The sequence below is a fragment of the Nomascus leucogenys genome, chromosome 10 (assembly GCF_006542625.1).
Source record: "Nomascus leucogenys isolate Asia chromosome 10, Asia_NLE_v1, whole genome shotgun sequence".
Classification (NCBI taxonomy): Eukaryota; Metazoa; Chordata; class Mammalia; order Primates; family Hylobatidae; genus Nomascus; species Nomascus leucogenys.
In genome coordinates, this window is record NC_044390.1 from 27,337 (window position 1) to 43,694 (window position 16,358).

Below are 16,358 nucleotides of genomic sequence, written 5' to 3' on the forward strand. Positions count from 1 at the left end.
AGTGGCTGCACGGACAGCAGCTCTTCCAATACAGCTCGGAGGCTTCATCTCTGCCTCACGTGTGGTTTTGTTGCATCTCTCTGAAGGTCCTCTCGTTAAAGACCAGCACCCGCGTAACCCGTCCACAGCCTGCAGCACTGCACACAGGCTCAGACTCCTCGAAACCCCAGATGCTCCCCACCACCCGAGCTCCCACCTGCTGCTGTGAGCAGTTAAACCACGCAAACTTCATTTACAGGATTATCCAGCTGAACACCCAGGCGGTGCTGCTTAAGGGCTGCAGCCTTGAAAGACACACTCAAAATTACAGCCTCAGAAAGCACACATTGCAGGGAAAGGCACTCGATAGAACGTGCTGAGTGGTGGTGCAATCCACCCTGGGGCCCCCAGAGGAGTTTGCATTTCTCTCCCCATGAGCTCCTGAATGGTGCACGCACAGTAACGCCTCACCCACCCAGCACGGAGGGGCTAATTGATTAGATGTCTCTGCAGCACATGCTGCTGGCGCCATGGCTCACAGCAATTCCACGTTTATACTCGCAGCCTGTTTCTCTGCTGTCGGAGCTCTGGCGGGCTGCAGGCTTCACTGCCATAACATGCGGGACCCGGTGTCCACCTGCCATCTCCCCGCCTGGGGCGCCTCTGGGCTGCTAGGCTGGTAAGAGGTCACCCCTGCCGTGACAGGGTAGCCAGTGCTGGACCTGGGTTCCTCCAGCAAATGGCTGTGAAACTGGACAAATACAGGGCCTCTGTGATGGAGCCGACTGTGAGCCATGCTTCCCACCCTCCCCCTCCCCCTCTGCCACCATAGGAGGCGGAGCTCGGGGGAAACAAGGACGGCAGTGAGAGGAGGGCACAGCACCAGGGGTGGGGTTGGCCTGGGGCAACAGAGAAGGAGCTGTGTGGGGGCCGGACAGGGGAGATGGGGAGGAAAATGACCATGGCTCACAGCGGCCTGACCTCCTGGGCTCCAGGGATCCCCCTGCCTCAGCCTCCCGAGCAGCTGAAACTACAGGTGCGCACCACCACACCAGGCTAGTTTCTTTTCTTTTTAATAGACGAGGTATCACTGTGTTTCCGAAAGCAGTCTCGAACTCCTGAGTTCAAGCAATCCTCCTGCCTCTGCCTCCTAAAATTTTGGCATCACAAACATGAGCCACCACACCCAACCGACAGTTAATTTCTTAAAAAGTTAACTTTAATTTATTCAAAAGATTGTCTAAAGCAAAAGTAGCATTGTGTTACGGAGTTTGTAATGTAGGCAGAAGTTAAACATATGGCAATATAACAGGAAGAACAGGGTTAGAGGAATTACACTGTTACAAGTTTCCCACATTTTGTGTGACGTGAATAGGCTGATAAATTAAGGATTCATTTTGTTGTTTTTAGAATAACCACTAAAAATGGTAATACCAAGAGGCACAGCTAAAAGGCCAACGGAGGTGTAAAACGAAGTACTAAAAAAATTTCAATTAACCCAGAAAAGGCAGGAATGGAGGAACAAAGGAACAAAAAAATGACAAATAAAAAACAAATGACAAGATAAGACACTTAGAAAACGAGTAGCAAGATGGGGGATCTACAGCAACCTCATCAATCATTACAGGAATTGCAAATGGAGAAACTCCACGTGCAAAGCAGGGATTGTCACCAAGACCCAACTCCATCTACGGACACCCACTTAAGATACAAAGACAGGTTGGGTGTCTAAAGGATAGAAAAAGATCCACAGTGGGCCAGGAGTGGTCCCAGCATTGTGGGAGGCACAAGAGTGAGGATCACTTGAGTCTAAGAGTTTGACCTGTAATCCCAGCACTTTGGGAGGCTGAGGCAGGCGGATCACCTGAGGTCAGGAGTTCAAGACCAGCCTGGCCAACACGGTGAAACCCTGTCTCTACTAAAAATACAAAAAAAAATTAGCCAGGCACAGTGGTATGTGCCTGTAATCCCAGCTACTGGAGAGGCTGAGGCAGGAGAATTACTTGAACCCAGGAGGCGGAGGTTGCAGCGAGCCAAGATCGCGCCACAGCACTCCAGCCTGGGCAACAAGAGTGAAACTACATCTCAAAAAAAAAAAAAAAAAAGAGTTTGAAAAATACAAAAAAAATTAGCCTGGTGTGGTGGTGCGCCCCTGTGGTCTCAGCTACTCTAGAGGCTGAGGTGGAAGGATCACTTGAGCCCAGGAGGTCGAGGCTGTGGTGAGCCAAGATGGTGCCACTGCACTCCGGCCCGGGCAACAGAGTGAGACCCTGTCTCGAAAAAAAAAAAAAAAAAAAGGAAAAAAGTGGCCAGGCATGGTGGCTCATGCCTGTAATCCCAGCACTTTGGGAGGCCGAGGCGGGTGGATCATAAGGTCAGGAGATCGAGACCATCCCGGTTAACACGGTGAAACCCCGTCTCTACTAAAAATACAACAACAACAAAAAAATTAGCTAGACATGGTGGTGGGCGCCTGTAGTCCCAGCTACTCGGGAGACTGAGGCAGGAGAATGGCGTGAACTCAGGAGGCGGAGCTTCTAGTGAGCTGAGATCGCACCACTGAACTCCAGCCTGGGCGACACTGAGACTCCATCTGAAAAAAAAAACAATGGGGGGAATTAAATATAATGAAGTGGGAACATTCAGAACAGTACCACTTTCACTGAGGGAGAGAGACAGGAGGAACTTCTCTCCCCCAACAAAGTCCTGTGCCTCAGAAATCCCACCTCCAGCTCACACCCAGGCCCTACTTGGGACCTCTCTTTTCCTTCAAGAGCTCCTGGTAGCAGTTGATCATGTTGCTGATGCCCTGACAGATGTTGAGACTGTGCTCCAAGTTGGGATGGTCACTGATGATCTGCAAGCCAGCATCGAAGTGTGCAACGGCCTTGGCCAGGTGCCTGGCCGTGAGCTGGCGGCACACTGGCAAGCTGTCCTCGCCCTTCTCCTGGGCCGTCTACTCCTTCTCCCATCCCATCAGCTCCTCGTTGGATGGATTCGCCCCATGGCACTGCAGTAAATCCTTCGCGTTGGCCTCTGCCACCTCCACAAAACCTGCACTGTGCAACAGCACCACGATGTCGCCCCAGATCTACGGGAGAGTTTCCATGAGCCGGATGCCCACATCGCTGTGGACGCACTGGGGCCACAGCTTCTTCCACCTTCCATTCAGAGCAAATGGTAGGAGGTCGGGCGCGGTGGCTCACGCCTGTAACCCCAGCACTTTGGGAGGCCAAGGCGGGCAGATCACCTGAGGTCAGGAGTTCAAGAGCAGCCTGGCCAACTTGGTAAAACCCTGTCTCTACTAAAAATATTTTTAAAAATTAGCCAGGCATGGCCGGGTGCGGTGGCTCACGCTTGTAATCCCAGCACTTTGGGAGGCCGAGGTGGGCGGATCACGAGGTCAGGAGATGGAGACCACGGTGAAACCCCATCTCTACTAAAAATACAAAAAATTAGCCGGGCGTAGTGGCGGGTGCCTGTAGTCCCAGCTACTTGGAGAGGCTGAGGCAGGAGAATGGCGTGAACCCGGGAGGCGGAGCTTGCAGTGAGCCGAGATCGCGCCACTGCACTCCAGCCTGGGCGACAGAGCGAGACTCTGTCTCAAAAAAAGTAAAACAAACAACAAACAGAGCAACTGTTGGGAGTTCCTCCTGGGACTCGGACTCCGAGATATCGTAGACAGTGTCGAGGAGTGTAGTCCTGCCGGAAGTCCCTTACTGCCGGCCGTCAGCAGGCAGAAGATCCTCCGCAGGTACCATGCCTTGAAAAGGGCCACCACATCCCGGTTCACGGGCTGGATGAAGGCCGTGGTGATCTTGGCAGGTATTCCATGCGCATGTGGTCCAAGGGGTCGTCCAGGTTCCCAGGGTGGCCGGGAGTGTTGTCCAGGATGAGCAGCACCTGTAGGGAAAGTCGTGCCGGGTGCAGCACCTCTCCACTGCAGAGCAGAAGTGCAGGAACCGCTCCTGGAAGAGGCTCATGGTTACTCAGGCTTTTTTTTTTCTTTTTTTTTTTGAGACGGAGTCTCGCTCTGTCACCCAGGCTGTACCCAGGCTTTCTTGTGCGAGCACCACACCAAGGGCAGCTTGGCCTTGGAGGCGCCCTTGAGGAAACACGGGTTCTCCAAGGGGTACCCCAGCAGGGACTTCAGCTTGAAGTCGCCGGCCGCGTTGCCACCGAGCAATAGGGTCAGGAGGGGCCGACTCACCTTCCACAGGAAAATGAACGTCCTCTCGGCAGGCGCTTACAAAGGAACCTGGGCTTATCCATGGTGAACACCAGCCAGGGTGTGTGGCCGCCCTCCGGGATCGCCCTGCGCATTAGCGCTGGGTTCTTGTGCGCAGCCTCCAGGTCCGCACCTGCGGCGCGGCCGCTGGCCCCGATGCTGCTCAAGCTGTGGCGCGCCTTGAAGCCAGTGAATCACCCTCAACCAGCCCCGAAGCTCTCGGGCTAGGCGCCCTCGCCCTGCTCCTGCTTGCGGTTCTCGAACGGGCTGTGGGCTTTCTCCTGAATGAGCACCACACTGAGGGGCACGTTGCTTTGGCTCTGGTCCTCCATCCGCACGCGTCAACTTGGTGGCCGCCTGCAGTGTGGCCTCCTGGGAACTCGCCCAGATCTTTTCCTTGTTGTCACGAATGGTGGCCAAGGTGGAGGCGGACAGCCCCAGGGCCTTCCCGATTCTACTGAGCTTCTCTCTGGCTTCAAAGTGCCACAGCGCCTCGAGCTTCACCTGCAGGTTGATGGCCTTGCGGTCCCACCTGATGCCGCAGTAATCGCGAGCGCTCAGCGGCCTCTTCAGGCCGGAGACGGTGGAGCGGGAGACTGTGTCCGCGCCGCTTCCTCCAGACATCGCAAGGGGGCACTTGTGTTCCCGCTACTGAGCCCACTGATCTCAGCACTCGCTGCCACTAGGGCCCCTGCCCTGACCCGACACAAGGCTTACTGGTGGGGAGTGCTGACAGGCTTGGGTAACACCTGGTAAAGATAATTTACCAAGTCTCTCTCTTTAGGGAGCAGATTCGGGCCATATTAGGGTCACAAGGCTCACTTCCCACTGGACGTCTGCCCCATGCACTAAACTAACTTCACTCTCAGGAATGCAGCAAGCTTCTGTAAACACACTAGGACTTTATAAGCTTTCCCTGCCCCCGACACTGACCATCAGGGTTCCAAGTCACCTACTCCTTGGCCTCCCCAAGATTCAGGTTGGCACCATAAACAATGAGCTGAGATTACAGGTGCCAGCCACCACACCTGACCTGGAGGTTTCTTTTTAAAGGTAATACACAGCATGGAAAATAACCCCGATCGGCTGCAGGAGAACCAGGAAAGGGAAGTGTGCCCCTCCTATCACAGGACTCAGAAGCAGCCACCAGACCAGTTTCTCACGTGTCATTCCACCAGGGGGCAGGCCAGGCACCTTGTTTCTTCCACAAACAGGATCTCTCAGAACTCGGCTTTCGCTCTTGATTTGTGAAGAGATTTACAGGAAAGCAGCCCTGGCTGCTCTCTCAGAGTTGCGGGAATGCCAGTAACTCACACAGGACACCTGGTGAGTGTGGCTCTGGGGTGGATCTGGGCAGGGCCACCATAAGAGTTCCCAGTGCTTGCAGGGTTTCAGGAAGACCCAAGAACGGCAGTCAAAGGAAGCGAAGGCCAGGCTGTGGCCGCTGCTCACCTGGCAGGAGACCCCAGAATGCTCCTCAGCTGTTCTGCCCTCCTTCTCAGACATGCTTAGTCAGTGTCTGTGAGCAGATCCCTCTCTCCTTCCTGGGTTACCTGCTGGGGCCACAAACAGATGAGTGTCCTGTGACACAGAGACAAGCTTTGATACCTACCTCACAGGGCAGAGCCACGCCTGGGAAGGCTGCACTGAAGGTCTCCTATATCAAGGCAAGCCTAGCTGGCAACGGGATATGAGCTGTTTGCCACGACCCACCTTAGCTCCCTTCCCTGGCCAACTGGGGCAACCACATAGGGCTACTGGGAGGACTGGGTGTGTAACACCCCTACACAGCGCTCACTACTGAAGCAGGGGCTCCAGGGACATCCAGGGACTGAAGGCTGGGAGGGGATTCAGAGTACAGCCAGGCCTGAATGGCAGAGGGTGCAAAGAGGAGTGGCAGACAGGGCAGGGGTGTGTGTTCTAAGGTAAGAAACAGACAGCAACCCACATGCCCTGGCTAGGCTGGGCCACTGACTCCTACGGACCCTCTAAAAAGAAAAGGGGAAGTTACTTCCATTACTAGAAGGGCCCCTGTGAGACGGAGTGAAAAGAGTAGGGCCTGGGCCTTCCTTTGGAAGTATGTATGCACCTACATTCATACACACATACATGTGTATGCCACATATGTGCATGTGAGATGGGGGGAAGGACAACAGTTAACAGTGGCTACCTCTAGAGGAGACTGGGTGTGAGGCCATAACTTTATATGCTTATTTTTAAAAATTATTTTATGATATACATATATTACATTTATAAATTAAAAAAATAAAATAGGGGCCGGGCGCGGTGGCTCACGCTTGTAATCCCAGCACTTTGGGAGGCAGAGGCCGGCGGATCGCTTGAGCTCAGGAGTTTGAGATCAGACAGGGCAACATGGTGAGACCCTGTCTCTATTAAAAATACTAAAACTTAGCCGGCGTTTTGGTGCACACCTGTGGTTCCAGCTACTCAGGAGGCTGAAGTGGGAGGACTGCTTGAGCCCAGGCTGGGGGGCACGGAGAGGAGCAGGTAGAAGTTGCAGTGAGCCAAGATTGTGCCACTGCACTCCAGCCTGGGTGACAGAGTGACACCTTGTCTCCAAAAATAAATAAATAAATAATAAAATGGGAAGACAGATAATAATGGTATATTTCTTTCTATCTCTGGGCAACAGAAATAACTAAATCAAAGAAAACTCACTTAGGGAAAGTCAGGCAGAGCCCAAGGGTGGACAGTGAGACAAGCCTGCTGGGGTTGGGACTGGGGCTACACAGAGCCTGACAAAAGCAAAGCCAAGATCCAAGTCAGCCCAGGAGGCACAGCCAAGGCACCAGGAACCCCAGCCCCTCAACACACACTGTAGGCTGGCATGGTGAGCACAGCCCACATAGGCATCCTCTGGGCCTGCCTGAGAGTGTTTTAAATTGTGAGCTGGGCCGGGTGCGGTGGCTCACGCCTGTAATCCCAGCACTTTGAGAGGCCGAGGCAGGTGGATCACGAGTTCAGGAGTTTGAGACCAGCCTGGCCAAGATGGTGAAACCCCATCTCTACTAAAAAGACAAAAATTAGCAAGGCACAGTGGTGGGCACCTGTAATCCCAGCTACTTGGGAGGCTGAGGCAGGAGAATCGCTTGAACCTGGGAGGTGGCGGTTGCAGTGAGCCGAGATCACGCCACTGCACTCCAGCCTCGGCAACAGAGCAAGACTCCTTCTCAAAAAAAAAAAAAAAAAAAGTGAACTGGGTGCCAAGAGTAAAAACTTGGATTCTGGCTTTCCTTGCATCACTGTTTGCCCCAGCCAAAAGTAGCTGAGACCTGGCAGCACCGCCTCGTCACTTCTGCCTTCTTCTGGCCCCAGGCTGGCTCCTGTGCCTGTGAATTTGGGACCTGGAGTCCCAAGACACAGAGACAAACACCTACTCCACTATTCAAATGGCATGAGCCTGCAAAGGACAAACCCTAAGAACCAGGAGCTGCTGGCGGTGGGCAAGGGGAGACCAGGCTCAGCTGCTTAATATGCCCCCTTGCCCCTCCACGGCCTAGGGTAAGGAGGGGTTGGGGAGTGCAGGGTGTCAGCAGAATGTAGCATCTCTTACCTTGTTGGACCGACAGTTCACCTGAGCTCCATCCATAAAAGGTTTGGCAGCCTCTGCCAGGTCTCCAGACTGCCAGTCCTCAGAAGGAGCCTGAGTCAATGCTAAGGAGAGAGGGAAGCATTAGTATCCTCAGCCCTACTCTAAGCACAAAGGGGCCAGGCCCCTAGGCCAACCAACCAATCAGGCAGTCAGTCAACATGTGGCCAGTGTCCCCAAGTGTTCAGTGCACCAGCTCACATAGTGTCCCAGCACATTGGCCAAGGATTGTGGCTGGACAGGACATGGGCCTGCCCTCCAGACCACACAGAATGGCCTGTCCCTAGCTGGCATGCAAACCCCTCTGGTACACACACACACACACACACACAATCCGAGAGTACACCCAAGATCCCTTATAAACAAGTCATTGAAACAAAGGAAATGATGGTGAGATGAGAAGCTTCCTTCAGCTGTGGCCAAGTATGCAGTAGAGGGTCAATTCAGCAGGCCTAGGGTGTCCAACCCCTGCATATTCCAAACAAAGGTCTGGCCCTTGACCTGCTCCTAGGAGGTAACCGCAAAGCCCTTGGAATATCTGCTTGTTAAGAGTGTCTTTGTCACACCAGATAGTTTACGCTAACAATGTGATTTCTGGTGCGGGCCTTGGGCCAATACTGCATCATCTGATCTCTGGGGGGCGCTAGAGACTTAGTAACTAAATTCAGTCGTGCAGATGCTCCATCCCTATGTGACTGACCCCAATAAAAACCCCAGACACCATGGCTCAGATGAACCTCCCTGGTTGACAATACCCCTTGTGTGTTGTCACACATCATTGCTGGGAGAATTAAGTGCTGTCCACACAACTCCGCTGGGAGAGGAGAACAGGAAGCACACGCCTGGTTGCTCCTGGATTCTGCCTTATGCACCTTTTTCTACTGCTAATTTTAATGTTTCCTTTCACTGCAATAAACTATAACCAGGAGTATAACAGTTTTCCTGAGTTCTCTGAATCCTTCTAGCAAATCATCAAACCTGAAGGTGGTCTTTGGGACCCCCAAATACATTGGGATGGTGACAGCCAAGGAAGAGCTCAGTAGCCGTCGCTCCTGGACTCCTGACAGCAACACAAGAGCCCACCCCCACCCAGGGCCTGCCCCTCTCCTTCTCTCATGTGGGGGCATCAGAGGGGCCAGCAATAATGGGCAGAGCTGAGACAAGGTAAGGACACGGGGTGGAGGCGGGCAGATCATCTGAGGTCAGGAGTTCAAGACCAGCCTGGCCAACATAGTGAGACCCCGTCTCTACTAAAAATACACAAAATTAGCTGGGCATGGTGGCACATGCCTGTAGTCTCAGCTACTCAGGAGGCTGAGGCAAGAGAATCGCTTGAACCGGGAGGCAGAGGCTGCAGTGAGCTGAGATTATGCCACTGCATTCCAGCCTGGGTGACAGAGCGAGACTCCATCTCAAAAAAAAAGGAAAGAAAAAAGGACACAGGGCGAAGGCAGGAGTCTTCACGTAAAAGTTAACCAGAGGGTACTTGCAGACATATGGTTTCAAGGCTGAGTGGACCTAAGCATTCACAACCCATTGGGATTGCTATAGACTGCTGTTCCAATACCCATGTGGTCATGATGCAAAATCCCTATTTATTTATTTCTTTATTTCATTTTTATTATTATTATTATTTTTTGAGAGGGAGTTTTGTGCTTTCGCCTGCCCAGGCTGGAGTGAAGTGGCACGATCTTGGCTCATTGCAACCTCTGCCCGCCGGGTTCAAGTGATTCTCTCGCCTCAGCCTTCCAAGTAGCTGGAATTATAGGTGCCTGCTACCATGCCTGGCTAATTTTTTTTTTTTTAGGTGAAGTCTCGCTCTTGTCCCCCAGGCTGGAGTGCAATGGGGCAATCTCGGCTCACTGCAACCTCTGCTTCCCGGGTTCAAGTGATTTCTCCTGCCTCAGCCTCCTGAGTAGCTGGGATTATAGGTGTGTACCACCACACCCAGCTAATTTTTGTATTTTAAGTAGAGACGGGGTTTCACCATGTTGGCCAGGCTGGTCTCAAACTCCTGACCTCAGGTGATCCGCCCACCTCAGCCTCCCAAAGTGCTGGGATTACACGCACAAGCCACCGTGCCCGGCAATGCCTGGCTAATTTTTGTATTTTTAGTAGAGACGGGGTTTCACCATGTTGACCAGGCTGGTCTCGAATTCCTGACCTCAGGTGATCCACCTACCTCAGCCTCCCAAAGTGCTAGGATTACAGGCGTGAGCCATCGTGCCCAGCCCAAAATCCCTATTTAGAGTGCATATTATCTAGGCATCTGTTCAATGGGAAACTGGGAACCAGAACTGGGGATTAGTCCTTAAGGAGCAGGCAAATGCCAGCTATTGTTCAGGAGATACCTTGCCTCAAATGCTGGTAGACATGCTTAGAAAATAGAGCCCATGGCTGGGCGCAGTGGCTCATGCCTGTAATCCTAGCACTTTGGGAGGCCGAGGTGGGTGGATCACCTGAGTTCAGGAGTTCGAGACCAGCCTGACTAACATGGAGAAACCCTGTCTCTACTAAAAATCCAAAATTAGCCAGGTGTGATGGTGTACGCCTGTAATCCTAGCTACTTGGGAGGCTGAGGCAGGAGAATTGCTTGAACCCGGGAGGTGGAGGTTGCAGTGAGGCAAGATTGCACCACTGCATTCCAGCCTGAGCAACAAGAGCAAAACTCCGTCAAAGAAAGAAAGAGAGAGAGAGAGACAGAAAGAGAGAGAAAGGGAAGGAAGGAAGGAATGAAGGAAGGAAAGAAGGAAGGAAGGAAGGAGGGAAGGAAGGAAGGAAGGAAGGAAGGAAGGAAGGAAGGAAAAGGAAGAAAAGAAGGAAGGAAGGAAAGAAGGAAGGAAGGAAGGAAGGAAGGAAGAAAGGAAAGAAAACAGAGCCCAGCACTACAGAGAAAAAAAAAAAAAAAACACCCCATGGGGACTATAGATATGTGCATCCAAGATGTCTCCCCTGCCCCTCATATTCATGTGTAGGGAAAAACCAGTCCTGCAAAAGCAATGCTTTCAATCCCTTTAGCAGCAGCTGAAGCCAGTTTGCAGCTTTTCCAGTATGTGTAGAATCAGCTTCACGAAAGCTCTGTGGAGACCCCAGCATCAGCCGGCAGCAACACCTCCCCAGGGATCTGGACCCCAGTGCCCCCACCACCACGCTCCCCTCCTTTGAGCTTCTCTCAAAGGCTAAACCCAACCTCTTCCCTTGTTCACAAAGCTCTAGGAATGGATGTTATTCCCTGCAGTTCCTACCAACATGACATCTTAGGGTTCTTTTTGTACTTTTTTACTTCTTCAATATCTCGGTAACATTTTGTACCTTAACTTCCCTCTGTTAAAACAAGTGGTGTGTTAGAAGTTCCTCAAAAGGTCAAATAGTGTTACCATATGACCCAGCAATTCCACTTCTAGGTATACAACCAAGAGTAATGAAAACAAACATCCACACAAAAACATGTACATGAACATCCATAGCAGCATTACTCATAATAGCCAAAAAGTAAAAACAAGCCAAATGCTGATCAAAGAATACATGAATAAACAAAATGGGTCATATCCATACAATGGAATATTATTTGCTCATAAAAATGAAGTTCTGACATGTTAAAACATGGGTGAACCTCGAAAACATTATGCTCTGAGAGAAGCCAGACATAAAAGGCCACATACAGTATGAATCCGTTTAATGAAATGTCCAGAATAAGCAAATCCATAGAGACACAAAGCAGATTAGTGATTGCCGGGAGCTTAGAGGAGGGGCTGATGGGTGACTACTAATGGGCATGAGGTTTCTTTTGGTTGTGATTAAATTCTGGTATTAAATGGTGGTGATGGCTGTACAACCTTGTGAATATACTGAAAATCCCTGAATTGTATACTTTTTTTCTTTTTTTTTTTTGAGACAGAGTCTCTCTCTTTCGCCCAGGCTGGAGTGCAGTGGTGCGATCTCGGATCACTGCAAGCTCCGCCTCCCAGGTTCACGCCATTCTCCTGCCTCAGCCTCCTGAGTAGCTGGGACTACAGGCGCCCACCACTACGCCCAGCTAATTTTTTGTATTTTTAGTAGAGACGGGGTTTCACCGTGTTAGCGAGGATGGTCGCAATCTCCTGACCTCGTGATCTGCCCGCCTCGGCCTCCCAAAGTGCTGGGATTACAGGCATGAGCCACCGCACCCGGCCAATTTTATACTTTTTTGGTATGTCAACTATAACTTGGTAAAGGTGTGCTTTTAAAAAAAAGTGATATAGTTTCTACTTCCTGACACAGAATCAAGTAGGCAGAAGACACTGCAGTCATGCATGAGTAATCGAGTGAACAGAGGAACAAATGCCAGGATGAATGGTGGCTGTAACCAACCTTCTCTCCTATCTTGTAGTTGTCACCCCCTCCCAAGCACAAACGCATACACACGTGTGGAACCCAAGCTCACAGTGAAGACGTTAGACACTGGAAACTATAAAGCTGCTCCCTGCCAGGCCAGTCTCTGTGCTCACCTCCTCTTCCCCCAACCTCCTTCAGGGAAAGGATACCTAAATTGTGACTGATGGTCTCATGGTCCATTTCTCCAACCAGACTGGGCTCCATGAATGCAAGTGTCTTTCCCTGCTGGACCAACAGGGCCTGGCATATGGCAGGCACTTGGTGACCTTGCAGGGAAGGAAAGAAGGATGGGAAAGGAAGCCTGGTCTACCCCGAGAGAGGGGAAGTCACATCAACCTCAGGCTCATGCCTTTGGGGGGTTCAGAGGCTGCAGAAGTCTCCAAATGCGTCACAGCTTCTAGGTCCTCCTCCCCAAGACAGGGATATTGAGGGCCTAGGCAGACGGAGGGAAACACTCAGGGCCCAGGGTCATGAGCTGTGATCCCTCATAGATTCCCCTGCCCCTCTGGCCAATCCCTGGACCCCTGTAGCTCACCAGTCTTCAACATCTGGGTGAAGTCCTCCACCAGCGCCATAGCCTCCTCACTGCTCTCAGGGCACTGGGGCTCCACCCAGACCCAGATGGCAGGTGGCAGGACACCCAGGTACATCCTGCAGGGCCGTCCCTAATTGGTAGCACCACCGTGGAGTACCCAAGGATAGAAGGGGATGATGGTTCTCCACACCAGATCAAGAATGATTCAGTAGTCCGGGCGCGGTGGCTCATGCTTGTAATCCCAGCACTTTGGGAGGCCAAGGCGGGCGGATCACGAGGTCAGGAGATCGAGACCACAGTGAAACCCCGTCTCTACTAAAAATACAAAAAAAAAAAAAATTGCCAGGCGTGGTGGCGGGCGCCTGTAGTCCCAGCTACTCGGAGAGGCTGAGGCAGGAGAATGGCATGAACCCGGGAAGCGGAGCTTGCAGTGAGCTGAGATTGCGCCACTGCACTCCAGCCTGGGTGACAGAGCGAGACTCCGTCTCAAAAAAAAAAAAAAAAAAAAAGAATGATTCAGTGAACCTAAGTCAGATCCTGACCTCTGTTGGAGCCCTCCCAGGCCTCCAAGTAAAAGCCACAGTCCTCACTGGCTCCCTTGTAAAGCTCAAAGCCTCCTCCTCTACTCTGCTCACTCCTGACTACATCTTCCAGACAGAGCAAAGGGGCTTTTTTTGTTTGGTTTGTTTGTTGAGATGGAGTCTCACTCTGCCACCCAGGCTGGAATGCAATGGCAGAGTCTTGGCTCACTGCAACCTCTGCCTCCCAGGTTCAAGCAATTCTCCTGCCTCAACTTCCCAAGTGCTGGGACTACAGGTGTGTGCCACCATGCCCAGCTGATTTTTGTATTTTCAGTAGAGACAGGGTTTTACCATGTTGGCCAAGCTGGTCTCAAACTCCTGACCTCAAGTGATCCACCCGCCTTGGCCTCCCAAAGTGTTGGGATTACAGGCGTGAGCCACTGTGCCAGCTACAAAGGGGCTTTTGTTCCTGTGGTTCCTTTGGCCCAGAGCAGGCGCTCTTCCCTGTTATCTGCATGGCTTTTTCCCTCACCTTCTGCAGTTCTTTTCTAACACAACCTTATGAGAGAGGGCCATCCCCCACCGTTATTTATCTATTGTGCGTCTGTCTCACCTTGTCTCTTTTACATTTTGAACCATGTGAATGTAACACTCGGTCAAAACAGTGAATTTTTTTTTTAAACCGTGTTTGTGAAAAACAGGAACAGGCCAGGCACGGTGGCTCACGCCTGTAATCCCAGCACTTTGGGAGGCTGAGGCAGGCGGATCACGAGGTCAGGAGATCCAGACCAGCCTGGCCAACATGGCGAAACCATGTCTCTACTAAAAATACAAAAATTAGCCAGGCGTGGTTGTGGGTGCCTGTAATCCCAGCTACTCGGAAGACTGAGGCAGAAGAACAGCTTGAACCAGGGAGGCGAGGCAGAGGCCGCAGCGAGCCAAGATCCTGCCATTGCACTCCAGCCTGGGCGACAAGAGCGAGACTTCGTCTCAAATAATAATAATAATAATACAAAAATTATCCGGGCATGGTGGCGTGCACCTGTAATCCCAGCTACTCAGGAGGCTGAGGCGGGAGAATCGCTTGAACCAGTGAGGCAGAGGTTGCAGTGAGGCCAGATTCTGCCACTGCACTCCAGCCTGGGAGACAAGAGCAAGACTCCGTCTCAAAAAAAAAAAAAAAAAAAAAATTAGCTTGGCATGGTGGCGTGGGCCTGTAATCACAGCTACTCTGGAGGCTGAGGCAGGAGAATTGCTTGAACCTGGGAGGCAGAGGTTGCAGTGAGCCGAGATCGTGCCATTGCACTCCAGCCTAGGTGACAACAGCAAGGCTCTGTCTCAAATAATAATAATAATAATAATAATACAAAAATTAGCCAGGCATGGTGGCGTGCACCTGTAATCCCAGCTACTCGGGAGGCTGAGGCAGGAGAATCGCTTGAAAGAGGGAGGCGGAGGTTGCAGTGAGCCAAGATCCTGCCATTGCACTCCAGCCTGGGCCACAAGAGCAAGACTCCGTCTCAAAAAATAATAATAATAATAATAATAATAAGCCGGGCATGGTGGCGTGTGCCTGTAATCCCAGCTACTCGGTGCGGGGGGGGCGCTGAGGCAAGAGAATTGGTTGAACCCGGGAGGCGGGGGTTGCAGTGAGCCGAGATCGCGCCACTGCACTCCAGCGTGGGCGACAGAGCAAGACTCCCGTCTCAAAAAAAAAAAAAAGATAGAAAAAAGGAAGGAAAGGAAAGGAAGGAAGGGAAGGAAAGGAAGGAAGAAGGGAAGGAAAAAAGACAGGAACGAAGGAAGAGAAGGAAGGGAAGGAAGGAAAGGAAGAAAGGGAGGGAGGAAGGAAGGGAGGAAGGGAAGGGAGGAAGGGAGGGAGGAAGGGAGGAAGGGAGGAGGGAGGGAGGAAGGGAGGGAGGAAGGGAGGAAGGGAGGGAGGGAGGAAGGAAAGAAGGAAGGGAGGGAGGGAGGAAGGGAGGAAGGGAGGGAGGAAGGGAGAGAGGGAGGGAGGGAGGAAGCAAGAAAGGAAGGAAGAAAGGAAAAAAGACATGAACAAATGCCGCCTGACCGTTCTTTGTGGAATGACTACACCTATGATGAGTACCTCCATGGACCACGCACCTGCCTTGAAACAAGGAGGCACAGCCCACAGGGCCCTCAGCTAAGGAGACAGGGAAAGGCGGGTGGACATGGGGAAGGCTCGAGCTCAAGCTTTGAAATCGGGGAAAGCCCCGAAATCTGACCCACTCTTGGGCCCATCCTTCTCTCTCCCACATTCAAACCTTCGCCTGCTCTCTCACAATTGTAAATTAATACATCCACACATTCACACATTCTCTCCCTCCCACTCTCAACAGGCAGCCCCAAGCCCGGGGCTTCACGAAGTCTGGGTGGATGACCAAGCTCCTTCCTCGAGACTACATTTCCAAGACAGAGGAGGGAAGGGGAACGAACAGCGGACACGCGCCGTGAGGCCGAGGAGGCCCGCAAGGGACCTTACGGCCGGGCGAACACGCCTCCACGAAGATCTGCGCCAAAGAACTCCTCGACCCAGAAAGGCCACAGACTCAGATCAGCACCTGCGCAGTACGGTCTGAGGCGGGTACCGCCCCGCCTAGCGGATCTGCATTTCCCAGAAAGCCGTGGGGCCGCCGAAGGCTCCGATTGGCCCACTCGGGTGCGTGCCAGCTGCAGGCACAGTGGCGTCATATGCCAGTTCCCGGACCGAACCAAGAGGAGGGGCTGCAGCTCCTGCCCCCGAAGCCGGGGCCCCAGCGCGGCCGATCAACCTCACCTTCGGGTCGCAGCGCGAGCCGTCTGCTTCAGCTGGGCCGGGGGGGGCTTCGGCCCTTCCCCATCGCCCCGCCTCACAGCGCAGTTTCCCGGAGGACGCCGAACCCAGGCTCCATCTTGGCCGCGAAGGGGGAAGGTTGGCTGGCGACGGCCGGGCAGGGAGGAGGCTGCGTCAGGCCCGCCCCTTGCGACCCTCTCCGCTCTGCGCCCGGCGTCCCGGGGGCTGCCGGAAAATGTAGTTTGGCAACGAGGCTGCACCGCACAGAGTCCAGGCACGGGCGCCAGAAGCTGTTTCTGACCAAAGGCTGGCTTTCT

The 16,358-nt window shown here is 52.6% G+C and overlaps 1 protein-coding gene across 2 annotated transcripts; it reads right to left on the minus strand.

Annotated features, from left to right (window-relative positions):
• Positions 1-3,985: 3,985 nt before the first annotated feature.
• On the minus strand, positions 3,986-16,133 carry LOC115836894. 2 transcript variants are annotated; one of them, XM_030819427.1, is made up of 3 exons: positions 16,045-16,133; positions 7,782-7,871; positions 3,986-5,760 (listed from the first exon to the last, which is right to left on the minus strand). In XM_030819427.1, the coding sequence occupies exon 3, from the start codon at positions 4,829-4,831 to the stop codon at positions 4,244-4,246; it is 588 nt and encodes a 195-aa protein (XP_030675287.1). In that variant the 5' UTR covers positions 4,832-5,760; positions 7,782-7,871; positions 16,045-16,133; the 3' UTR covers positions 3,986-4,243. The 2 variants fall into 2 exon arrangements, with proteins under 2 accessions (XP_030675287.1, XP_030675286.1); XM_030819426.1 differs by having other exon boundaries at positions 3,986-5,763.
• Positions 16,134-16,358: the final 225 nt, after the last annotated feature.

Excerpts from the sequence above, each read along its gene's own strand:
- LOC115836894 (XM_030819427.1), bottom strand. The coding sequence starts at position 4,831 with ATGTCTGGAGGAAGCGGCGCGGACACAGTCTCCCGCTCCACCGTCTCC.